The following is a 25,659-nucleotide window of genomic DNA, read 5'->3' as shown; positions in this document are numbered from 1 at the left end:
CTGTTGATCGCAATCAACTATTTGGAGACCACTGCTCTTGAACATGCTTCTCTAAGAAACTGTGTTGAAAGCGCACTAGTGAATTTATCTTCCATGCTACCTTTGCCAATATGATTTGTTCAATCTATATGTTGATTAAAATACCCATGATTATCACTGTACCTTTCTCAAGTCCCCCATTATCTATTCCTGTATACTGCATCCGATAGTGTAGTTAGCATTAGGGGAGCTATAAGCTATTCCCACCAATGACTTGTTACGTTTGCTATTTCTTATTACTACTAAATCTGATTCTATATCTTGATCGTAATAACTATAGCCAACCCTCACTGGCATACTAACATCATCCTTGAATAATGAGAGGCACTCTCCTACATCTTCCTAACTTTCTGCCTTTTCTAAATATCATGTCGCCCTGAATATTCAAATCATATCCCTGTAATGTCTATCAGATCACAGATATTTATTTCTATTTGCGATGACAATCTATTTTGTTACCAATGCTGTTATGAACTGGCAGAAGGTAAGTGCCATGCAAAGCCAAATCCCAAAGGGAAATTTGTCAAGCTATCACAACTTTTTTTTCTTTTTCGTATTTTTACCATACGAAGATGCGTATGCTGAAGCTGCAGATCCTTGTAACACTTTTGGGAGATTTGAAATATTAAATTAAAACATGCATTAACAAAAAAAGACGATTACACTTGCACAGTTGAAATTAGTTTTTCAGAACGTACCCCCAAAATGATTTCCTACTGGTTAGACTCACAAATAGGCAACAATCTTTTAATATACTTAATCTAGTAAACATTTCAATAATATTACCACAAGGCAAACCGACTGTTGCTGTAACCAAGGTGCTCTGCTGTTGCGATTTTTTAAAAAAAAAACTTGCTTTTTGAAAAAAAAACATACTTTTCTGGGTTGGCTACAGTTCAGCTTCCTCTCAGTTCTGTCTCAGCACAGTGTTTTATTTTCCTTCATGTTTATTCCATTGTTCTTGTCCTTCTTTGAAATTTATCATTCCCAGAATATAAAAATCTTTTATGTTTTCCCTATTACTATCACTTTTGGGTAAATAAAATGGAATAACTTTGCTGTATTTATTTTTGATCTTTATCAAGTTGTAAACCCTTTTTACTTCCCTTTGAAATTTTAACAATTGAACGCAACAGACCCTCTATCTCTTAATTCAGATTTTTACCCATATCTTTTCTGCTTAAAGTAGATTCGACTTGGCCATATTTACTTTAAGTGCCTGCCTTTCACACCTAGGCCAGTTAGTTTAACATCAATTATTAGCAAGACGCTGGAGTCAATTATCAAAGAGGAAATAGCTAATCATTTAAGAAAGCTATATATAATCAAACCTAGTCAACATGGTTTTATGAAAGATCAATCATATTTGACAACTTTGCTCAAATATTTTGAGGATGTAACAGGGAGAGTAGATAGAGAGGAACCTGTAGATGTAGTATATTTAGATTTCCAAAAGGCATTTGACAGGGTGCCGCATAAGAGGTTGGTGCATAAAGTAAAGGCCCATGGAATTGGAGGAAGTGTGTTACCATGAATTGAAAATTGGCTGTCACATAGAAAAAACAGAGTTGGTGTAAATGGGCCCTTTTCAGAGTGGAAAGATGTAACTGGTGGAGTACTGCAGGGATCAGTTCTTGGCCCGCAATTGTTCACTGTTTACATTAATGGCCCAGAGAAAGGAACAGAATGTAAAGTTTAGAAATTTGACGATGTGGAAATGGGTGGAAGGGCATGTTGTGATGAGGAAATTGTGACTCTGCAATGGGATATAGATAGATTGGGTGACTGAGTGAAAACCTGGCAAATGGAGTTTAATCTGGGGAAGTGTGAGGTCATGCACTTAAATAGGAGGAATCAGAAGGCAGATTATTATCTAAATGGAGAGAGACTGCAGGTGAGTGAAGTAAGAGGGATCCAGGTGTTCTAGTGCATGAATCAGAAAAAGCTAGCAGGTCCAACAAGTAGTTAAGAAGGCAAACAGCATTTTGGCCTTTATTGCAAAGAGGTTGGAGTTTAAAAATAGGGAGGTTTTGTTGCAGCTGTACAAGGTGTTGGTGAAGCCTCGCCTGGAATGCTGCATACGGTTTTGGTCCCCTTGCCTAAAAAGGGATATAGTAACTTTGGAGGCAGTCCAAAGAAGATTCACCAGGTTAATTCCTGGGATGATGATGTCCTATCAAGGGAGACTAAGTAGTCTGGGTTTGTATTCCTTGGAGTTTAGAAGAGTGAGGGGTGACATTATTCAAACATAAGATCCTGAGGGGGCTTGTCAGGACAGGTGGTGAGATGTTTTCACTAGTGGGAGAGTCTTGAACAAGGGGATGTAGCTAAAAGATAACGGGCTGGTCATTTAAAGCTGAGGTGTGTAGAAATCCCTTCTCGCGAAAGAAAGTGATTCGGAAAGGAAAGATAGATTATGAAACTAAACTAGCTCAAAATATAAAAAATGATAGTAAAAGTTTTTACAAGTATATAAAAAGGAATAGAGTGGCTAGAGTGAATGTTGGACCCTTGGAAGATGAGAGGGGGGATTTAATAGTGGAAAACGAGGAAATGGCTGAGACTTTAAATAAGTTCTTTGTGTCGGTCTTCAAGGTGGAAGACACAAATAGTTTGCCGAATATTAGAGATCGAGAGTTGGTGGGAGGGGAGGTCCTTAATACAATTACTGTTACTAAGGAGGTGGTGCTTGGTAGACTAATAGGACTGAAGGTAGACAAGTCCCCGGGCCCGGATGGAATGCATCCCAGGGTACTGAAAGAAATGGCTGAGGTAATAGCAGATGCGTTAGTAGTAATTTACCAAAATTCGCTGGACTCTGGGGTAGTGCCGGCTGACTGGAAAACAGCTACTGTTACGCCGCTGTTTAAAAAAGGAAGTAGACAAAAGGCGGGTAACTACAGGCCGGTTAGCTTAACGTCCGTAGTTGGGAAGATGCTAGAGTCCATTATTAAAGAGGAAATAACAGAGCACCTGAATAAGAATGGTTCGATCAAGCAGACGCAGCATGGATTCATGAAGGGAAAGTCGTGTTTGACGAATCTACTGGACTTTTATGAAGATGTCACTAGTGCGGTTGACAGAGGGGAACCGGTGGATGTGGTGTTTTTAGATTTCCAGAAGGCGTTCGATAAGGTGCCTCACAAAAGGTTGCTGCAGAAGATTGGGGTACACGGAGTTAGGGGTAAGGTGTTGGCGTGGATTGGGGATTGGCTATCTAACAGGAAGCAGAGAGTTGGGATAAATGGGTGCTTTTCTGATTGGCAGTTGGTGACCAGTGGCGTGCCGCAGGGATCGGTGCTGGGGCCTCAATTGTTTACCATTTACATAGATGATCTGGAGATGGGGACTGAATGTAGGGTATTCAAGTTTGCTGATGACACGAAGGTGAGTGGGAAAGCGAATTGCGTGGAGGACGCGGAAAGTCTGCAGAGAGATTTGGATAGTCTGAGTGAGTGGGCGAGGATCTGGCAGATGGAATATAACGTTAGCAAATGTGAGGTTATCCACTTTGGAAGAAATAATAGTAAATTGGAATATTATTTAAATGGAGAAAAATTACATCGTGCGACTGTGCAGAGGGACCTGGGAGTCCTTGTGCACGAATCGCAAAAACTCAGTCTGCAGGTGCAGCAGGTGATCAAGAAGGCAAATGGAATGTTGGCCTTTATCGCGAGGGGGATAGAATATAAAAGCAGGGAGGTCTTGCTGCAACTGTACAAGGCACTGGTGAGGCCGCAACTGGAGTACTGTGTGCAGTTTTGGTCCCCTTATTTGCAAAAGGATATATTGGCCTTGGAGGGAGTGCAGAGAAGGTTCACCAGGTTGATACCGGAGATGAGGGGTGTAGCTTATGAGGAGAGATTAAACAGATTGGGTCTGTACTCGTTGGAGTTTAGAAGGATGAGGGGTGATCTTATAGAGACATATAAGATAATGAAGGGGCTGGATAGGGTAGAGGTGGAGAGATTCTTTCCACTTAGAAGGGAAACCAGAACTAGAGGGCACAGCCTCAAAATAAGGGGGGGCCGGTTCAGAACAGAGTTGAGGGGGAACTTCTTCTCTCAGAGGGTAGTGAATCTCTGGAATTCTCTGCCCATTGAAGTGGTGGAGGCTTCCTCGTTGAATATGTTTAAATCACGGGTAGATAGTTTTCTGATCGATAAGGGAATTAGGGGATATGGGGAGCAGGCGGGTAAGTGGAACTGATTCGCTTCAGATCAGCCATGATCTTGTTGAATGGCGGGGCAGGCTCGAAGGGCCAGGTGGCCTACTCCTGCTCCTATTTCTTATGTTCTCGCAGAGGGTGGTGAATCTTTGGAATTCTCTGCCCCAAGGGTGGTGGAAGCTGGATCATTGGAAGTATTTAAAGTGGAGGTGGATAAATATTTGATAGATCAAGAAGTAGAGACCTATGGGAAAATGGCACAGAGGAGTGGAGGCTGACAAATATCAGCCATGATCATATTTAATGGTGCAGGCTTGATGGGCCTGGTGGCCTACTCCTGCTTCTATTTCTTGTGTGAGCTCAGTAAGCTTGGTTGTTATTTGTTCCAGCCTTCACATATTTTCTAATTGTTTCATTTTCTACTCTGGTGGGAATTCCTGTTTACAATGAAAGCTCTCGCGTTGACTTCTGATCATCATTCTTGCCCAGCTATTACTGCACACAATGAATTGATGGGCTGTATTATTAAAATGTTAACCTGATGTCCTCAAAGTATATTTTGTAATTTTATTGCTATAATTTTTGAAATTAAGAGCTGCTAGGTACTAAAAGGTTTTTTTAGTGGATGAGGATATACCACTGGAAATTTATTATGCACATGCAAATATCCTTTACGTATTTCAATTGGCAAAAGTGGATTTCTGTGATCAATCAGGTACTGCTTTTTAAAATTATAAATATAATTCTGATTTGCTTTGTAGTTTAGTTTTGCTAGCGCATGGAAGTATTTTTCGAAACAAAAGTCAGTCTGAGTGTTGCAACTGCAGAATGAATGATAAAAGATTTTACTGTAGCATTTTTTTTAAAGCCAATTGCAGCATGTACAAACAATATAGAATGGGAAAGAGAACATGTAATAGGCTAACTCTCTTGTTTTCTGTAATTCAGTGATGTTCATAAATATTTATGAATTATAGATTATCAGAGGACAAGATCCGCCCAGTACAATTGGTGTAGTCAAAAGGGTTCCACTTCCAAACAACCGTATGTATACATAACCTTATCGCTTGTTATTTTCCAAATCCAAACAGTTGGTATGAAAGATTTTAAGTGTATTTATACTGGTAATTTGGTGAATTAAGTTGGGACGCTCAAATATCCCAAAAGAATTGAACAGCTGCTTTCAGGTTTAATTCTGCATGATTTGATGTTTTGTGATTTATTTTTTAACAAAATCTTGCGTTAGTAAGATACAAACAGAGCAGTGTTTACTTGCAGGAATCTGCTGCAGACTTGATTCCTATTATTTTTTGATGAAGTGATCAATTTGTTGCTTTAATGGTATTAAAAACATATTGAGCAACTAACTATTTCATGAAATGCGAACTGTATAAATATAACTTGTGATATAACAGGTGCCATTTTGTGCTGAAAAACACTTCACTTTTAATCCATTCTTTAATTCCTTTGTAAAAGGAACCCAGGAAAAAGGTCAGACTTGATTTCTTTGGTTCTAACATTTTCTTATTCATATGGAAATTGATTTGATCAAAAATTTAATATTTGTTTTCAAATGCAAATCTAGTTAACAGCATGCAATTAATTATATATAACATTTTGGGTTTTTTTGTGAAAACCCTTTAATTCTTTACACAATGCAGCAATAGTAAGCAATCTTAACACGTTTTGTTTCAGCTGGCCAAGTTGGAAATCCTCCCCAGCCTCTGTATCCACAATTTAACTCATCAGATGTTAGAATGAATGAGGGTGGAAGCATGCAAGAGGGAATGGATTCACAAAACTATGCACACCATTCTTACCAAGAATATGGATCCAAAGGTATATTTTATTCACTGGTATCATTTTAAATATGGAAGAAAACACAGTTTAGTTCAGTTCTTAATGAGCACCGGGTTTTTATGGAATGCTTGTTCTCTTTGGGTACATGTCATTTCTGTTCTTTCAAAGAGATTTTTTTAAAAAATCATTTGAAGCTGTTCTACAGCAACCAAGGTTTCCCTGCTGAAATGTAAGTTTATTGTGGCTTTTAGATATGAAGGACAGCATTTATTACAGGAATTAAAAATATATTAAAGTTAAGTAAAGGGGCTACAAGGAGGATCTGAAGAGCATTGCGAGTCTGGAAGTGACAAGTGCGTACATTAGGGTTTCAGTAAGGCTGAGCTGGCGCAGGGGCAGAAATCTAGGCATTATTACAAAAGTAGATGTTGTGGTCTTCATGATGGGATCAGAAGCTTAGCTTGGGTTGAATAGGCCACCAAGCTTGTGAACAATTAACTTCAATCTAAGACCATGAATGCAAAGTAAAGTTTATTTATTAGTCACAAGTAGGCTTACATTCACGCTGCAATGAAGTCGCCACACTCCAGCACCTGTTCAGGTACACTGAGGGAGAATTTAGCATGGCCAGATCACCTAACCTGCACATCTTTGGACTGTAGGAGGAAACCGGAGCACTCGGAGGAAACGCACGCAGACAGGGAGAACGTGCAAATTCCACACAGTGACCCAAGCCGGGAATCGAACCTGGGTCCCTGGCACTTTGAGGCAGCAGTGCTAACCACTGTGTCACCATGCCGCCCATAAAAAAGAGATGGAATTGGAAATTGGAGGATGACATTGGGGCATCCTTTGATTTTTCTCAATATTTAGCCACAGGCGTGGGCGGCACAGTGGTTAGCACTGATGCCTCACAGTGCCAGGACCCAGGTTCAATTCCAGGTCACTGCTTGTATGGAGTTTGCACGTTCTCCCCGTGTCTGTGTGGCTTTCCTCCAGGTTCTCCGGTTTCCTCCCACAATCCAAAGATGTGTGGGTTAGGTTGATTGGCCATGATAAGTTAACCCTGCTGTCAGGGGGATTAGCAGGGTAAATATGAGGGGTTATAGGAATAGGGCCTAGGTGGGATTGTGGTCAGTACAGACTCAATGGGCCGAATGGCCTCCTACTGCACTGTAGGGATTCTATGATTTCTGAAATTGTAGCTCACGCAAGACTGGATGTTAGACCGGCATACTGGCCCGTGTAGATGTTGATGGCCTCCTCCCATTCTATCTTCACTCTGACCCGTAGTCATCTGGTTTATTCCCCTGCATGTATGCATAGCAGTTAGGAATGGACAACCAAATTTAATTTTATTCTTCCCTCCTTTTCTTAATTTGGGTTTGAGGCATGTTTAACGATCAGTCTGTCCGTAATGCTTCAAATTCTTGGACATTCATGATGTATTGGGAAATACTCATGTCTTGCAACAAAGGGGAATCAGAAGTTAAAAGAAACTCAATCAAGTACACAAAGATAAAATAAGAGATGTTTTAAAGGTTGTAATTTTCCTGAAGGCACTTTTTGTTCGGCTATCTGCAACATTTTTTAATGGGTATGTACTGAACTTCAAAAGTCAATATATTTATAAAAATCTCTTAAAAATAGTTTGATTAACATAATGCATTAACCGATTTTAATATGGTAATAATAACTATATTGTATAAAGTTCTCATTTTATTCATATTATTGACTGATTTGTTTTTTCCTTAGGTTGGCAGCAAGAATGGGGCAGAAATCCCTCTAAACTCGAACAGGATTTGATGGAAGGCATAATGAACACACGAGAGCAATCTCTGACCAACGAGATGATGTATTCAGCTCCGAGGAATGAAGAAGGACAATATAGAGCTGATGTCAGAACCACTGATACTTATTCTGACTGGAGGAAAGACAGTAAAGACCCATACGAAGAGTGTGTTGGAGCAATGGACAGATATGCAGACCCAAGGAAAGACAGCAGAACACAATACAGAGAAAGTATTTCAAGTGGATATAGTGATTGGAAAAGAGATAACAAAGAACCATGTGAAAAATCCACTGTAATTTATGAACATTACTCTGATCAACAAGGGGGGCCATATGGAGTTCGTGTACAAGATTCAGCTGGATATCCTGATTGGAGAAAAGTCCACCACGAGGAACCTGAAAATGATATCAGGCGTTCAGATAGGTATTCAGATATAAGAAAAGATGATCTGCTACAGTACGTAGATGACAATAGAGGTGCAGATTGGAGAAGGCATGACAGAAAACAAAATGAAGATGAATATAGGGCAAGAGAACAGATTGGGTTGGTTTCTATCAGAAATATTTCTTTTTTTAAAAAAAGGACCAGATGAACTGGTTTCAATGTATCACAAACTTAATGTTTCTAAGTATTGTGTGTCTTTTTGTTTATCATATCGTTCTAGGCAATTTCAGGAAGACCTGAGCATTAATTGAATTACCGTAGCAGTACAAAGGCAATTTAAATTTCGAAATCTTGCAGCTCACAAATTGCAAAACTCAAATGGCCATTTTATTATGAGATAACATGGAGCAAGAATTGCCTGTTTAATTCCTTGAGGTCCGGCAGGGCTGATCTGTGACTTGAATTCATATACCAGCCTTTACCCTGTATCTCTTTGGTAACAAAAATGTAGAATTCTTTTTAAAATGATCAGTTGACCTAGCATCAATTGCCATTAGTGAAAGAGTTCCAAATTTCTACTGCACTTTGTGTAAAGAGATGTTTCCTAATTTTACTCCTGAGAAATCTGCTAATTTTTAAACTATGGGGGTGATCTTTCCAAAAACATTCTAAGTGTCCAAAAGATCTGATAACAGGAGTGTTGCACACCGGGTTGTTTTTGGGGTGAGTTTGGCACTGCAATCATCCCACACTCAGGTTTTCTAACAGCAGGGAAATTTGCACTGGTAGGGAGGGGGCTAAGTAAACTGGCGAAACCAACTGCAGACTGCTTGTACGCCATTGTGCAAAGCACCCTGGTTTCCCAGTGAATTGAATCATCAGTGACATGTTCTCCCCCCTACACTAATACAGGTTGCCTGCATCAGTCCCCTGGCACACTTGTGGTGCTCAACTGGGCACTGCCCATGGAATGCCCCCCAACCCACCACACCCGTTTCGCTGGCGAGTGGGGAGGATTCCAAGAGACCGGAAGATGCTGTGCGGGAACAGATAAGTTGTCTTTTACGTTAAGGGTGCGAAGCCAATCTCGCTGGCAAAACAGATCTGGGATGCTCGCCTGCAATCTTCTTGGCTCTCCTTGTTGATTGTCTGGTGTGGCAGGCCGCTAGGATCGCACCTATACCCCCTAGACTTAGATTTCCCAACCTGCAAAACAGTTTCTTCCTATCTATTCATCTTTATCTTAAGACTTTGATAAAATTGTTCCTTAGCTGTCCACATTTGAAAGGATACACCTCTAGTTAGTTCAATTTCTCTTGGTAGCTTATTCCTTGGAGACCAGGCATCATTATGATAAATTTACGGTGCCATCCCAGCCAGCATATCTGCCTGAGATGTGGTGTCCGGAATTACTCACAATGCTTCCGATGCGGCTTAATCAGGACTTTGTCTAGGTGAAACGTGACTTCTGTCCCCTTGTGTTCCAGTCCTCTAGCGAAAAGGCCAGCATTCCCAATCTCCTCATCATTATTTCCGTACAGGTTCACAACATTTTAATGATCTGTCTACAGGGGCCCTTAAGACTCTGAGTCTTTCTTTCAAGCATCCTTTTCTATCATTTAGCTCCAAAACAGATGACCTCCTATTCGCCACAGTTTTGCCTATTCACAGAATTTTTATCTGTCTTTATAATTCTATCTCCTGCTCGGCAGAGCTCTGAAGGGTCATCTAGACTCGAAACGTTAGTTCTATTCTCTCCCCGCAGATGCAATCAGACCTGCTGAGATTTTCCAGCATTTTCAGTTTTTGTTTCAGATTCCAGCATCTGCAGTATTTTGCTTTTGTCTAAGTCACTATATTATGCTGTGAATAATTGAGGCCCCCAACACAGTTTGCTGGGGATGCCATTAGCCACATTATGTCAATTCAAGCATTATCTCTCAGCCCATTTCCTCACCAGCCCAATAATTTGCCTTCAATTCCATGAGCTTCAACTTTAGCTAACAGTATCTTGAGAAAATCTCTCAATGTCTTCTGGAAGTCATAGAACATAGAACAGTACAGCACAGAACAGGCCCTTCGGCCCACGATGTTGTGCCGAGCTTTATCTGAAACCAAGATCAAGCTATCCCACTCCCTATCATCCTGGTGTGCTCCATGTGCCTATCCAATAACCGCTTAAATGTTCCTAAAGTGTCTGACTCCACTATCACTGCAGGCAGTCCATTCCACCCGCCAACCACTCTCTGCGTAAAGAACCTACCTCTGATATCCTTCCTATATCTCCCACCATGAACCCTATTAGTTATGCCCCCTTGTAATAGCTCCATCCACCCGAGGAAATAGTCTTTGAACGTTCACTCTATCTATCCCCTTCATCGTTTTATAAACCTCTATTAAGTCTCCCCTCAGCCTCCTCCGCTCCAGAGAGAACAGCCCTAGCTCCCTCAACCGTTCCTCATAAGACCTACCCTCCAAACCAGGCAGCATCCTGGTAAATCTCCTCTGCACTCTTTCCAGCACTTCCACATCCTTCTGATAGTGAGGTGACCAGAACTGCACACAATATTCCAAATGTGGTCTCACCAAGGTCCTGTACAGTTGCAGCATAACCCCACGGCTGTTAAACTCCAACCCCCTGTTAATAAAAGCTAACACACTATAGGCCTTCTTCACAGCTCTATCCACTTGACTGGCAACCTTTAGAGATCTGTGGATATGGACCCCAAGATCTCTCTGTTCCTCCACAGTCTTCAGAATCCTACATTTGACCCTGTAATCCACATTTAAATTAGTCCTACCAAAATGAATCACCTCACCTTTATCAGAATATTATTCATAAGGATAACCCTAACACATTCCGTGGCCACAACTTTAGTTGCTTCTTTTGATGTATTCCAAAAGGTTTATCAGTCATGATTTACAAATGGATGCTGACCCTGATGTGTTGAAAATTTTCGAAGTTTCCTGACGCCTGATGTTTTGGCAAACTTGTGTATAATTCCTTTGTTTCCCTCACTTTTCTTAAAAAGAGTAACTTGCACAATTTTTCAAACTTAAGGAATGGTTCCCAAATTAAGAGAGTTTTGAAAGATTATCATTGGGGCATCTGCAATGTCTACTATTTTTAAAAACCTGAGATGGAAGCTATCTATTTTTGGGGGATTTGTTGTCCTTCGGTGTCATTTATTTCTCCAGTACTGGATTCTTGATTAGTTGATCTGCTGGGTCCCTGACTATGATTCAATAATAGTTTCCTTATGATTTCTGAAATGTTGATCTCTTCCTCTATACTAGATACTAATATGAAATAGTTATTCCACAAGTTTGCCATTTCCACATTTTCATTGGTAACATCACTGTTATTAGTTTTCAAGAGGTCCAGATTGCTTCTGCTGCCCGTCCATTCTTTCTAATTGCTTTTTTAAAAAAAAGTTTTCCTTTATTTTGATGCCGTTTGAATTTTATTTCGTGTTCCATTTTTGTATCTTTTGCTATTGGTGTTGTCACTCTTGCTGTTCTTTGCATGTTTCCTCTTTGCCCAGGGTCTGTGCTATTTTTGCCCATTGATCTATCGTAGATTTGCCATTTTATTGTAGACCGTACTTTATTTCTTTAAAGACAGTCATACCTACTTTAAGCTTCTACATGGATTGGAGGTTTTAAAAGAAATAAGCACCCGCTTCTCCCTCTGCATCAAATTTCCGTTTTAGTACACAGTTGTCATGTTTGTCTTTCATGACCATTTTGAGCTGTCACTCCATTGAAGTTGTCATAGATACCATTAGTACAGTTGAAATGATGGTTGCATTATGTTACTAGAGGAATAGTATAAGTATATGAAGTTTGAGAGGATGTACAAGGCACTAGTTAATTCTAACCTGGTCTAATGTGTCTTGTCCTTGTCACTATACCTTGGGGAAAATGTTCTTGTAACCCATATGAAGGTGCTGCAGAGGACCTCCAACATAGTAGTTGGTCTTAAGCTGTTAAGGATGGTGCTTGTGTTCTCAATGGAAATGTATTTCAGACTGACTTGTGGGTTCAATTGAGCAGTTGCATCTAGCTGGTATCGTGTTGCAATTGTAAGAAAGGTGTTGTCCAGATGAAGACAATGCTTTGAAATCCAGAGCCATCTTGGGCGGCACGGTAGCACAGTGGTTAGCACTGCTGCTTCACAGCTCCAGGGTCCAGGGTTCGATTCCCGGCTCGGGTCACTGTCTGTGTGGAGTTTGCACATTCTCCTCGTGTCTGCGTGGGTTTCCTCCGGGTGCTCCGGTTTCCTCCCACAGTCCAAAGATGTGCGGGTTAGGTTGATTGGCTAGATTAAAAAAAAAAAAATTGCCCCTTAGAGTCCTGGGATGCGTAGGTTAGAGGGATTAGCGGGTAAAATATGTGGGGGTAGGGCCTGGGTGGGATTGTGGTCGGTGCAGACTCGATGGGCCGAATGGCCTCCTTCTGCACTGTAGGGTTTCTATGATTCTATGATCTTATTTACCAATTACCATTGAAACTTTTAAACATCTGTATTGAACTTGACCCTTTTCAATGAACTGTTAAGTATAGAACTGTCTGATTTTAAAATAGATGTGCAGTGTCAACTCCTGTACACTGTTGAATTCTATATTTTGTTTCCTCATAGGATATTGGAACCACTTAAGTTCAAAGAAGGCTAGAACTTTCCAAAAAATTCAAATGTTCAAAATGCAGTACAAAACTGAACATTGTTTTAAAAATTTGAATTGTTATTAATGCTGTTTCTGCTTTCAAAACTAAAGTTGATAGTACACCGGAAAAAATTAAATAATCTGGTTCCAATACTGTAAATCAACACGAGTAATTGGGATGTGCAAATTAATTTGTTGTTCTTACTAAACTATTTCCTGCCCTTGAACTGATTAACATCTTCGACCAATACTCTACTATTAAGTGACACAAAATGAGCATTACTGCAGAGAACTGGTGATTTGTTAGTATTCTGTTTACAAGGCTGACAAAAATCGTTCAAAACATTCTTCAGCAGACTATTGAAATGATTGCTAATTCTTTTTGCAGTTAAGATGATGGTGTGTTTAATATTCGCAATTCTAAAAATAGAAGACTGCTTTGTTTCTGGAGGTAGACATTTAGCAGTGTGGGAGAATATGGGGTGAAGTTAGTTGTAAAAGGTGTTGGCGAGTTGGGTCAAATAGTGTTCTGTTTCTAAACTTTTCTATCCTAAATTGACCTTTTTGTATTAAATACAGTCCTTAAACAATGTTCAACCAGTTTTATTATTTGTATTCAAACATCTCTCATACTGAGCTATTTTTCTTGCTTTCTGCCCTTCAGCATTTTTCACATTCTTCATGCTCTGTTCATTTTGTGCCAAAATTACTGAAATGTTTCAAATATATTAAATATGCTAAACGTCTAATTTTTGTGCTGCAGGAAGCCTGATCATTGGACAGAGCCAAAGGTAAGTCACGGTATCAGTGGAACTAACAGTTGCCAACTTTTAAGAATTTGGGGGAATCGTTTGCATTTTTTTTCAAATAGGACTCTTCATAGAATCATATGGCACAGAATGAAACCATTCATCCCATCATGTGCTGGCTCTTTTAGAAAGCTATCCAGTTAATGCCACCTCCCTCCACTTCTCCATAGCTCTGAAGTTTTTATTTTTCAAAAATATAGTCAAGCACTTTTGGAAAGTTTCCAGTGAATCTGCTTCTGCCAGCCTTTCAGCCAGTGCATTGCAGATCATTATAACTTGCTGTGTAATTTACCTCTTTGAAAATTCCCCCTGGTTCTTTTGCCAATTATCAGCTCTATTAAAAACTCTTTTAATTCTGAACACTTCGATTAAAACTCCCCTACTCTGATCAAAGGCACCATTCTTGTCCTTTGCGCTCTCTCAAACCTTTGACGTCCTTCCTATCATGTGATGCTCTAACCTCGACACACAATTCTTAACCTGGTATAACTATTCAGTAAGAAGTCTAACAACACCAGGTTAAAGTCCAACAGGTTTATTGGACTTTAACCTGGTGTTGTTAGACTTCTTACTGTCTACCCCAGTCCAACGCTGGCATCTCCACATCATAACTATTCAGCACAGCCTCCTTACTTTTATACTCAATTTTTCTAAGAGCTAGGATTCCACATGTTAGTTTAACAATCTTTTACTTTTCATGCCAGCTTCCAAAATGTGTATATGTACTCTTCAAGGCCTTTCTGTTTATGCATCTCTTTAAAATGTTACAATGTTGGTTATATTGCAATTCCTAAAACTACCTACCAAATATACCCCTTCATACATCTTTGCATTAAACTTAATTTGCCATGAGAGGCTAAGTGATTTGAAAAGGGAGTCGAGGGTTATTTATGCAGGGTGCAGACAGGAAAGTGGAGTTGAGACCACAAACAGATCAGCTGTGATCTTACTGAATGGCAGAGCAGGCTCTATTGGGGGCTAAATTATCTACTCCTCTAAGTCCTGCGGCTTTTGAATTTACGGAAGTCTCCTACTATCCATCTCGTTGTTAACGACATGTTTAAACTTTGTCTTATTCACATTTTTTGAAACTGCCTCCAGCAACATAAAAATGTTCTTACTTTCCTCTTCTCACACTGTTTAATCTGTTCCAGTATTATCTTATCTGCCTGTTTATTGTCATATCTGTCTGTCCCTTTTCCAGTTGAGTTACTTAACCTTTAGCAGTTCACAATCCGTTTCCATAACTACGTACTCTAAACCTAATGACATTGTGATTCCTGTTTCCAAATGTGCTGCAACTGAAACATAACTCCACCTGCCTCACTTCATTCCCCATTTCTTGTTGAGCTGGAAATATGCTGATAAAGAAGTTCTTGTGCAAATTTCAGGAGTTAACAAAGAACAAAGAACAATACAGCACAGGAACAGGCCCTTCGGCCCTCCAAGCCCGCGCCGCTCCCCGGTCCAGGATTGAATCCTGAATCCAGGATCCCCGCCCAATTTTCCAGCCTATCTACATACCAATATCCTATCCACCGAGCTGTCCCTCACAGCTACGATGCTTTGTTCATTACAACCTATTAACTTACCCCCACCCCCCCATTCCAGACCATGTGATCTCCAGGGAGAGGCGAAAACCCAGAGTGAAAAACCCCAGGGCCAATATGGGGAAAAAAAAATCTGGGAAATTCCTCTCCGACCCCCTGAGGCGATCGAAACGAGTCCAGGAGATCACAATGGCCCCGATCGGAAAATGCTTCCCAACCCTAGTCATTTCCACTTCCACGAACACCATATGAATCCCCTGCCCCCGAGACAGGTTCCCAACTATCCGCAGTCTCACTCTGTACTGGCACCAGCAAGATGATCGTAGAATGAAGCCTTGAAACGAGAAACCAGGAACAATTAGCCCGCGCCGCTCCCTGGTCCAAACTAGATCACTCTTTTGTATCCCTCCATTCCCACTCCGTTCATATAGCTGTCTAGATAAGTCTTAAATGTTCCCAGTGTGTCCGCCTCCACCACCTTGCCCGGCAACACATTCCAGGCCCCCACGATCCTCTGTGTGAAATATGTCCTTCTGATATCTGTGTTAAACCTCCCCCCCTTCACCTTGAACCTATGACCCCTCGTGAACGTCACCACCGACCCGGGGAAAAGCTTCCCACCGTTCACCCTATCTATGCCTTTCATAAATTTATACACCTCTATTAAGTCTCCCCTCATCCTCCGTCTTTCCAAGGAGAACAACCCCAGTTTCCCCAATCTCTCCTCATAACCAAGCCCCTCCATACCAGGCAACATCCTGGTAAACCTCCTCTGTACTCTCTCCAAAGCCTCCACGTCCTTCTGGTAGTGTGGCGACCAGAACTGGACGCAGTATTCCAAATGCGGCCGAACCAACGTTCTATACATCTGCAACATCAGACCCCAACTTTTATACTCTATGCCCCGTCCTATACTTCCACTTTTCTCTTTACACTTTTTTTTCTCCCTTCCCATCCCTTCTCCTTCATTCCACATTGAAATAATTGAACTTCCCCACAATGTGATGTTATTTTGGCATCTTTGTGAAATTTGCTTTCAGACTTGCTCAGCCATCTTCCCACAAATTTTGGTAGCTTATATTGGGCTAGATTTTGTGGTCAGTTGTAAAGCAAGGACACAGCCACTGACCTGAAGTAAGCCTTGTCCAATGATCTCTTTCTGATGAGAATTTCAGCTCTAGTACCTTGTAGAGCTGCTGTAACTGATTACTGTGTTATTTGCTGACCATTCTCAATATTTACTGTGCTCTCAAATGCCATCAGACTGTCTTGACAGCCACTGAGATTTTAGGAATTTCCTACAACTCCCCACCCTTAAAAGAGGAAGCTAAAAGCACTAAAATGAAAAACCTTCAAAAATCAATGTTACATTGAACAAATTAAAAGATTGCGGCATACTCATGGGAAGGTAGAAGTTCAATTATTCTGAAGAAATATTTTTTAAAAAAGAGGTAGAACTTGGCTTGAGTCAGCTAACTTTTTTTATTTAACAGCACTCCACCATCATAAAACTATTTTCAGGGGAATCTTTGTTGTCCCATCAAATTTTATTAATGCCATATAACAGTTTAAAAACATAGTTACTTTTGAACATGGTGTTACGTTTTAAGGAAGTTTCAAATGCTTTTGTGAGGGGAATGAAATTGAAGAATATTTGATTTCAGTGATAGCCCTATCTGGGAAAGATCACAACCCCACCTGTCAGAATCCTGGGTAGCAGACCACAACCTCAGGACTTCCATGCTAATCCGCGCATGCCCGCTGTCCTGAAGTTGAGGTTAGTTTCATAGCGGTAATGATGCGAATGCTGGCAGTTTGCTGTCAATTCCCCACCTTCCAAACGAAGTTTGACCTGTTATACACCCACTTCTTCATTTTCTCCTTTAACAAAATTAAAACAATTCTTGAATCCAAGAGGACATTATCTCTTGCTGTACAAGTATCTTTGATCAATATTGATATCAATATCATTCTCTCCCCTATTGAACATATTGGAACCGCACAATTTAAGTTTCATGTTCCTATTCTTGTTGAGTGAAGTCTTTGTTGTTGCTGTGGTCACATCAATACATTTGGCAAACTGAGCCTGAATTCTTCAGCCTTATTTGTCATACTCCATGCATTTATGTACATGTGGCTCAGTCTACTTTGCATTTCTTCCCTGTCTAAATCTTCCTCTTTATTCTAATGATGTTTGTGTCTCTGTCCTCTATGCAACATATTTATCCTCTTTGCTTCATCTTGGTTCTCTCTGCCAAATATATGTAATGCCTCCCTGAAAGCACTAAATCTGAGGTGCATAGCCTATGTCACGAAGAGACCAGCTGTTTTGGTCATGATCAGGTATGATCGTCTCTCAACCTTGATTTCAACCAAAGGTAGTTCATAAGATAAGTTGGTCCATTGAACAAGGTTGACATTAAACAAAATCTCCTGTTCTATTTCAATTTGCAGCTAGTGTTCAGTCAGCACCTGAAGAAATCAATTACAATTTCTGTATGTAACTGTTAATTTTATCTGCTGGAAAATAAACACTTGCTCATTAAGTATTTAGTGCTTGTAGCAAGAACTCTTGGGGACAATTTTTTTTTATTTCTCAGTTTTGAAAATGCATTCTGATAAACTTAGTACTTCCTTGATGTTGCTCTCGTTTCATAGCTTTTCACTGTCATAGTGACAGCACCTCTAATACATTCTTTTATAAGCATTTATACTCTTGTATTAGTATGACTTATTACAGCATTGTAAAAGCAGCAGCCATATTGAGAGAAAACTATTAGTTTCACTTTTTCTAAGAATGGAATATGCTACTCTGTAAGGGAATGCATTTAACTGAAATGAAAAATACAAATATAATAGTTAGAACCATAGAAACGTTACAGCACAGAAGGAGGTCATTTTTACCGTCTTAGTTGTGCAGATCCAGGTACTTTTTAAAGAGTTTAGGGTCTTTTTCCCCCACCACCAACTCAGGCAGCGAATTCCAGACACCCACTATCCTCTGCATAAAAAAAATTCTGTCCTCTCTACATCTTCGGTCACTTATCTTGAATTTATGTTCCCTGGTTCTAGAATTCTCTGGTGTGGAGATACCGGCGTTGGACTGGGGTAAGCACAGTAAAAAATCTTACAACACCAGGTTAAAGTCCAACAGGTTTATTTGATAGCACAAGCTTTCAGAGCGCTGATCCTTCATCAGGTGATGAAGGAGCAGCGCTCTGAAAGCTTGTGGCTTGTGCTACCAAATAAACCTGTTGGACTTTAATGTAGAATTCTCTGCCAAGGGAAACTGTTTTACCCTGTGCATTCTTATCTCTTACCCTTATAATTTTGTACACCTCAATCAAGTCACCCCTCAGCCACTTTTGTTCCAAGGAAAATAACCCTAATCAATCCAATCTGTCCTTCTAGCTGCAACCTGGCAACTTCTTGTAAGCCTTCTCTGTGCACACTCCAGAGCAATTACGTCCTTCCTGCAATGTGGTGACCAGAACTGCACGCAATACTCCAGTTGATCCTTATTGTTATGAGGGAAGTTCATGGGGCTGTTTAATATAAAGGTATAGGACCATAAGACCATAAGACTTATGACCATAGGACAACAAACCATAACTCCCGTTTTTTCAGTATTGAGGTTCAGGCTTGCTGTCTTGCCAAATCTACTTTTCATATATGATGATCTTACAAATTGATAGAAATTAAATGTACCTGCATATGAATACTTGATTCATGACGCTTTTGTTCAAAGCTATAATTTTTTTTTTCATCAGAGTGATCGTCCCAGACCACAAAATTTCCCTGATGCGATTGATCTGAAAAGAAAGAAACTCTATGAATATTTGGTACGTCTGAATTCATTTTGCGTGTCATCAGTGTGGTGTAATGCATTGAGGAGCTTAAGCTAACTTGTGTTACCTAATTCCAAATTTGAACTTTTCAACAATGTTGTGCTAATGTACTATACTATATGAAAGGGTAACAGTGAGGCAGTGTCACTGGTTGAGTATTCCAGAAATCTAGGCTAATGCTCTGGGAACACAACACGGGTTCAAACTCCACAGTGGCAGCTAGAGGAATTTAAATCAGTTAATAAATCTGAAATTGAAAGCTTGCCGCAGTAATGGTAGCCATGACATTGTCGTAAAACCCATCTGGTTCATTGATGTGCGTTAGGGGTGGAAATCTGCTATTTTTAAACGGTCTGGCCCCTGCACATGATTCCAATCCATGGCAATGTGTGTCAACTTTTAGACTCTGAAATGATCAGGTAAGCCATGCAGTTCAAAGGCAATTAAAGATGGGCACCAAATGCTGGCCTTATGAGTAAGGGAATTAAGAGTTATGGACAGAAGGCAGGAAAGTGGACTTTGAGTGTTAGATCAATCATGATATTATTAAATGTCAGAGGAGGCTCGAACGCTGGCCCACAACTGTTTCTATTTTTATGGTCTTGTCTGTGTCACCTGCATCCCATGAAGGAATTTTTAAAAATATTGCAGGTGTATGAAGTTTAATCTTGTTCATTGTTTGTTAGGACTTGTATAATGGTCAGGTAATTTAAATGATGAAGCTATGAGTAAATTAGCGCCAACCTTTTGAAAATAGATAACTTCACTGCTGGCCCTGTCTGAAAATATAAAACAATGAAAATTTATATGTTTGTCATTCAAATCTTCCTTAACTTTTGAGTATTGAGAGCCGCGGAAATTAGTGGATTTAATATTAATGGGGGAAAGTGATGATTGAGACAATAATGGGACTTGAGGTATTCAAATCTCTAGGATTTGGTGATTTCTGCACCAGAGTGTTAAAAAAAAGTGGAAAATTGCAAGTGCATCGCCATTATTTATGAAGTTGGAGAGGGAGAATGAGTAAACTGCAGGTTATCAAGTTAATATCAGCTGTGGGGAAGTTATTCGAATCTACAGTCAGAAGAGCGACCGAGCACTTGGTTGAACTGACCAAAGAGAAGTCTGCCTGGATTCGTGATGAATCATGTCTGAATCTTGTTAATGAGCAGATCATTATCATGGTGCATAGAGGTTAATTGTCTATTGTGTCTAAATGTGTGCAGGTCATGGGTACCAACTGGGGATTCACTTAGGCCATTAGACATAGTTAATGTTTGTAATGTGTAACTCTAAATATATGCTTGTATCAGTGAATAAACATTGGCTCCAGTTTATCCTTTACTAGCTGGCTTCCTAGACTAGAATGTGGTAGCAGAAAATTATTACCTAAAGATGAAAGTTGGAAACTGAGACATTTTCAGACAGGAAACTATAATCCTTGTAGCCATTTGTTGAATATGGCCTTAAGCAAATTTAAGTTGTCACGGTATGATTACCCTCCAGTTGTTCTAAGTGGAAGAATGAAGTGGATGTGTGGACATCTAAACTCTGCAGTCCTGCCATATTAGTCGTGAATGGTGGTGAACAATTAACCTCTAACTGGAGGAAGAGGCTCCACAAGTGTCCCCATCTTCAATGATCGAAGAGCCCAGCACATCAGCGCAAAAGACAAGGCTGTAGCATTTGCAACAGTCTTCAGATAGAAGTGCAGAGTGAATGATCCATCTCTGCTTCTTCCTGTAGCCCCCAGTATCTCAGATGTCAGTTTTCAGCCCATTCAATTCACTCCGTGATATCAAAAAATGGTCAAAAGCACTGGATACTGCAAAACCCCGAACAATGTTCTGCAATAGTGCTGAAGACTTGTACTCCATAACTAGCTTAGCCAAACTGTTCCAGTATAGCTACAAAACTGGCATCTGCTTAACAATGTGGAAAACTACTCTGGTGTGCGTCCTGTTCTCAGGAGGCAACGCAAATCCACCCTGGCCAATTACCACCCCGTCAGTTCACTATTGATTAGCAGCAAGGAGATGGAAGGTGTCGTCGACAGTGTGATCAAATGGCGCTTATTCAGCAATAACCTCACTGATGCTCAGTTTGGGTTCCACTGGGGACACCCAGCTCCTGACCTCATTATAGCTTTAGTCCAAGCTTCAAAAAAAGAGCTGAACTCGACAGGTGAAGTGAGAGCCCTTGACATTGTTGCAGCATTTGATAGTGGCATCAAGCAACCCAGGCAAAATTGTCAGTTGGAATTGAGGAAATGTCTCCACTAATTGGAGTAATACCTAGCACAGAAGATGTTTGTGGTTGTTGGTGGTCAGTAAGCTCAGTTCCAGGACATCGCTGCAGGAGTTCCTCGGGGTCATGTCCAAGGCTCAGCAATCTTCGCCTGCTTCATCAATAACCTTCCCTGCATTATAAGTGGGAATGTTCGCTGATGATTGCACAGCGAAATGTTCGACACCATTCACGACGATTCAGGTACTGAAGCAACCTGTGTCCATATTACGCAAGACCTGAATAACAATCAGGCTTGGGCTGATAAGTGGCAAGCATTATTTGTGCCATACAAGTCGGGGGAATGACCCTCTCTAACAAAGAATCCAACCATCTTCCCTTGAGATTCAGTGCATTACCAATATTGTATCCCCCACTGTCAATATCCTGGGGGGTTACTGTTGATCAGAAACTGAACTGTGCCAGCCATATAAATACTGTAGCTACAGGTCAGCAGCAAGGAATCATGTGAGTAACTCACCACCAGGCTCTCCAAAGCCTGTCCAACATATACAAGGCACTGCAAAACTCCCCAAAGCTTGTGCACCATCTGCAAGGCACAAGTCAGGAGTGTGGTGGAATATTCCGCTTGCCTGGATGAGTGCAGCTTCAACAACACTCAAGAAGCACAATACTGTTCAGGATAAAGCTGCTTGATTAGCACCCCATCCATCACCTTCAATATTCATTACCTCTGCCATTGATGCACAGTGATTATCTCCAAGATTAGCTGCAGCAACTCATCAGGGCTCCTTTGACAGGACTCTCTATATCAGTGACCCTTGCCACCTAGAAGGACAAGGGCAGCAGATGTATGGGAACACAACACCTGCAGGTTTCCATCCAAGCCACGCGCCATATTGATTCAGAACAATATCACTGTTCCTTCACGGTCAATAGGTCAAAATCCTGGAACTACCTCCTCTTAATAGCACTGTGAGTGTTCCAACACCGCACGTACTGCAGTGGTTCAAGAGGTCAGCTCACCACCACTTCAAAGGCAATTCAGGGTGGGCAATAAAAATTCTGGCCGAGCCAGTGACAGCTACCTCCCATTAAATAACATTTTTAAAAAGCAGTTGGGTTCCTACTAATGATGAGGTCATTGTTTGGTAGAAATACAAACGAGAGAGTAGCAGGCGAGTCCCAAAGTGAGCTCAGAGACGGCATGATGGGAGACAGGAAAGAAACACATGAAAGATCCGAATTCCAGGCCAGTGAAAGGGGAAATGTTAAGGCTTGGTCAGGTGGGCTCGTGGAAGGGAGGGTGTGGTGGTGACAACTGATCAGATTCCCTCAATCTTAGTGCAAAGTCTATGAACTCCTCGCACTTGTTTCTTGAAGTTTACTATTTATGGTTCAGGGAGAGAGCCTTAAGAAAGTAGTCTGAGGTTGAGAAAAGAGGCTGCAGGTTACCTTTGCATTTCAGGTTGGAATAGTGAGCAGTTTTAGCAGAGAATAATAAGACCAAGTAGGATTTTAAGGGTTCCAGTGAGACCAGCTTAAGAAAACCCTGCGATATTTTATTGGTGTCATAAAGGAAAACTTGCGTTCTTAGGGGTACAGAATTTGAGAGATATACTGTAGAGTGGAATTTAAAACTGGGCAGTTTGTGGGACTTTCATGTGTTGGTTTATAAATGAAGTAAAGTATGATGTGGAGATGCCGGCGTTGGACAGGAGTAGGCACAATAAGAAGTCTCAACACCAGGTTAAAGTCCAACAGGTTTATTTGGTAGCACGCTTTCAGAGCACTGCCCCTTCATCAGGTGAGTGGAGAGTTGGTTTCACAAGCAGGGCATATATAGACAGACTAAATTGCAAGATAATGATTGGAATGTGAGTCTTTACGGGTAATCAAGTCTTTACAGGCGCAGACAATGCAAGTGGAGAGAAGGTTAAGCACATGTTGAAGAGGTGTAAATTGTCTCAAGCCAGGACAATTAGTAAGATTTTGCAAGCCCAGGCCAAATGGTTACAGGTAGTGTGACATGAACCCAAGATCCCGGTTGAGGCTGTCCTCGTGTGCGGAACTTGGCTATCAGTTTCTCTCGGCGATTCTGCGTTGTTGTAAAACTTGAAGGCCGCCTTGGAGAACGCTTGGAGGCTGAATGCCCTTGACTGCTGAAGCGTTCCCCGACAGGAAGGGAACACTCCTGCCTGGTGATTGTCGAGCGATGTCCATTCATCTGTTGTCATAGTGTCTGCATGGTCTTGCCGATGTACCATGCCTTGGGACATTCTTTCCCGCAGCATATCAGGTGGACAACATTGGCCGAGTCGGAAGAGTATGTACTATGTACCTGGTGGATGGTGTTCTCACGTGAGCTGATGGCATCCATGTCGATGATCTGGCACGTCTTGCAGAGGTTGCTGTGGTAGGGTTGTGTGGTGTCGTGGTCACTGTTCTCCTGAAGGCTGAGTAGTTTGCTGCAAACAATGGTCTGTTTGAGGTTGCGCAGTCAAACTAGCTGACAAAGGAGGGGCCACCATCATATTGAACAGAACAGATTACTGCAAAAAAGTGTACTGACAACTGAACAATGAGGAAAACTACAGACAGTTACCCGCAGATCCGACCAAAGAACACACCCGCCAACTCAACAGACTGATCATGACCTTTGATCCGGACCTTCAGAGCACCCTCCGTGCTCTCATTCCATGTACTCCCCACATTGGAGATCTCTACTGCCTCCCGAAGATACACAAGGCCAACACACCCAGCTGTCCCATCATATCAGGCAATGGGACCCTGTGTGAGAACCTCTCTGGCTATGTCAAAGGCATCCTGAAACCTATCGTACAAGGAACCCCCCAGCTTCTGTCGCGACACTATGGACTTCTTACAGAAACTCAGCACCTGTGGAGCAGTTGAACCAGGAACACTCCTCGTCGCAATGGATTTCTCGGCACTCTACACCAGCATCCCCCACGACAACGGCATTGCTGCAACTGCCTCAGTACTCAACACCGACAACTGCCAATCTCCAGACGCAATTCTATAACTCATCCACTTCATCCTGGACCACAATGTCTTCACCTTCAACAACCAGTTCTTCATCCAGACACACAGGACAGCCATGGGGACCAAATTCGCACCTCAATATGCCAACATCTTCATGCACAGGTTCCAACAAGGGACCTCTTCACTACCAGAAGGACGTGGAGGCTTTGGAGAGAGTACAGAGGAGGTTTACCAGGATGTTGCCTGGTATGGAGGGGCTTAGTTATGAGGAGAGATTGGGTAAACTGGGGTTGTTCTCCCTGGAAAGACGGAGGATGAGGGGAGACTTAATAGAGGTGTATAAAATTATGAAAGGCATAGATAGGGTGAACGGTGGGAATCTTTTCCCCAGGTCGGTGGTGACGTTCACGAGGGGTCATAGGTTCAAGGTGAAGGGGGGGAGGTTTAACACAGATATCAGAAGGACACATTTTACACAGAGGGTGGTGGGGGCCTGGAATGCGCTGCCAGGCAAGGTGGTGGCGGCGGACACACTGGGAACGTTTAAGACAGCCATATGAACGGAGTGGGAATGGAGGAATACAAAAGAATGGTCTAGTTTGGACCAGGGAGCGGCGCGGGCTTGGAGGGCCGAAGGGCCTGTTCCTGTGCTGTTTTGTTCTTTGTTTGTTCATTGGACCTTCAACCGATGCTATAGACTAGATACATCGATGACATTTTCTTCCTTTGGATTCATGGTGAGCAATTACTGAAATAATTACATGATGACATCGACAAGTTTCATCCCACCATCAGACTCGCCATGGATTACTCTCCAGAATCTGTTACATTCTTGGACACGCCCATCTTCATCAAGGATGGTCACTTCAGCACTTCACTGTACCGCAAGCCCATGGATAACCTCACGGTGCTCCACTTCTCCAGCTTCCATCCCAAACACGTTAAAGAAGCCATCCCCTACAAACAAGCCCTTCGTATACACAGGATCTGCTCGGATGAGGAGGAACGCAATAGACACCTACAGACACTAAAAGACGCCCTCGTAAGAACAGGATATGGCGCTTGACTCATCGAGCGACAGTTCTGACGTGCGAAAAGCTGCACCGATCTCCTCAGAAGATAAACGTGGGATACGGCGGACAGAGTACCCTTCATCGTCCAGTACTTCCCCGGAGCGGAGAAGCTAAGACATCATCTTCAGAGCCTTCAACATGTCATCGATGAAGACTAATATCTTGCTCGGGCCATCCCCACACCCCCACTACTTGCCTTCAAACAACCGCGCAACCTCAAGCAGACCATTGTACGCAGCAAACTACCCAGCCTTCAGGAGAACAGTGACTATGACATCA

General features: G+C 41.6%; 1 protein-coding gene across 1 annotated transcript in view; it reads left to right on the top strand.

Moving 5' to 3' along the window:
- Positions 1-25,659, top strand: part of LOC144509030 (uncharacterized) — a 70,928-nt gene that overhangs the window by 31,639 nt on the left and 13,630 nt on the right. Inside the window, exons 8-13 of the mRNA XM_078237292.1 lie at positions 5,185-5,251; positions 5,903-6,046; positions 7,763-8,342; positions 13,614-13,641; positions 18,282-18,317; positions 18,980-19,051. Coding sequence (XP_078093418.1) covers positions 5,185-5,251; positions 5,903-6,046; positions 7,763-8,342; positions 13,614-13,641; positions 18,282-18,317; positions 18,980-19,051 — 927 coding nt within the window. The remainder of the gene's footprint in view (positions 1-5,184; positions 5,252-5,902; positions 6,047-7,762; positions 8,343-13,613; positions 13,642-18,281; positions 18,318-18,979; positions 19,052-25,659) is intronic.

Source organism: Mustelus asterias, chromosome 2 (genome assembly GCF_964213995.1).
Source record: "Mustelus asterias chromosome 2, sMusAst1.hap1.1, whole genome shotgun sequence".
NCBI lineage: Eukaryota > Metazoa > Chordata > Chondrichthyes > Carcharhiniformes > Triakidae > Mustelus > Mustelus asterias.
The sequence above is the reverse complement of the archived record's forward strand: the minus strand, read 5'-3'. Positions and strand labels throughout refer to the sequence as shown.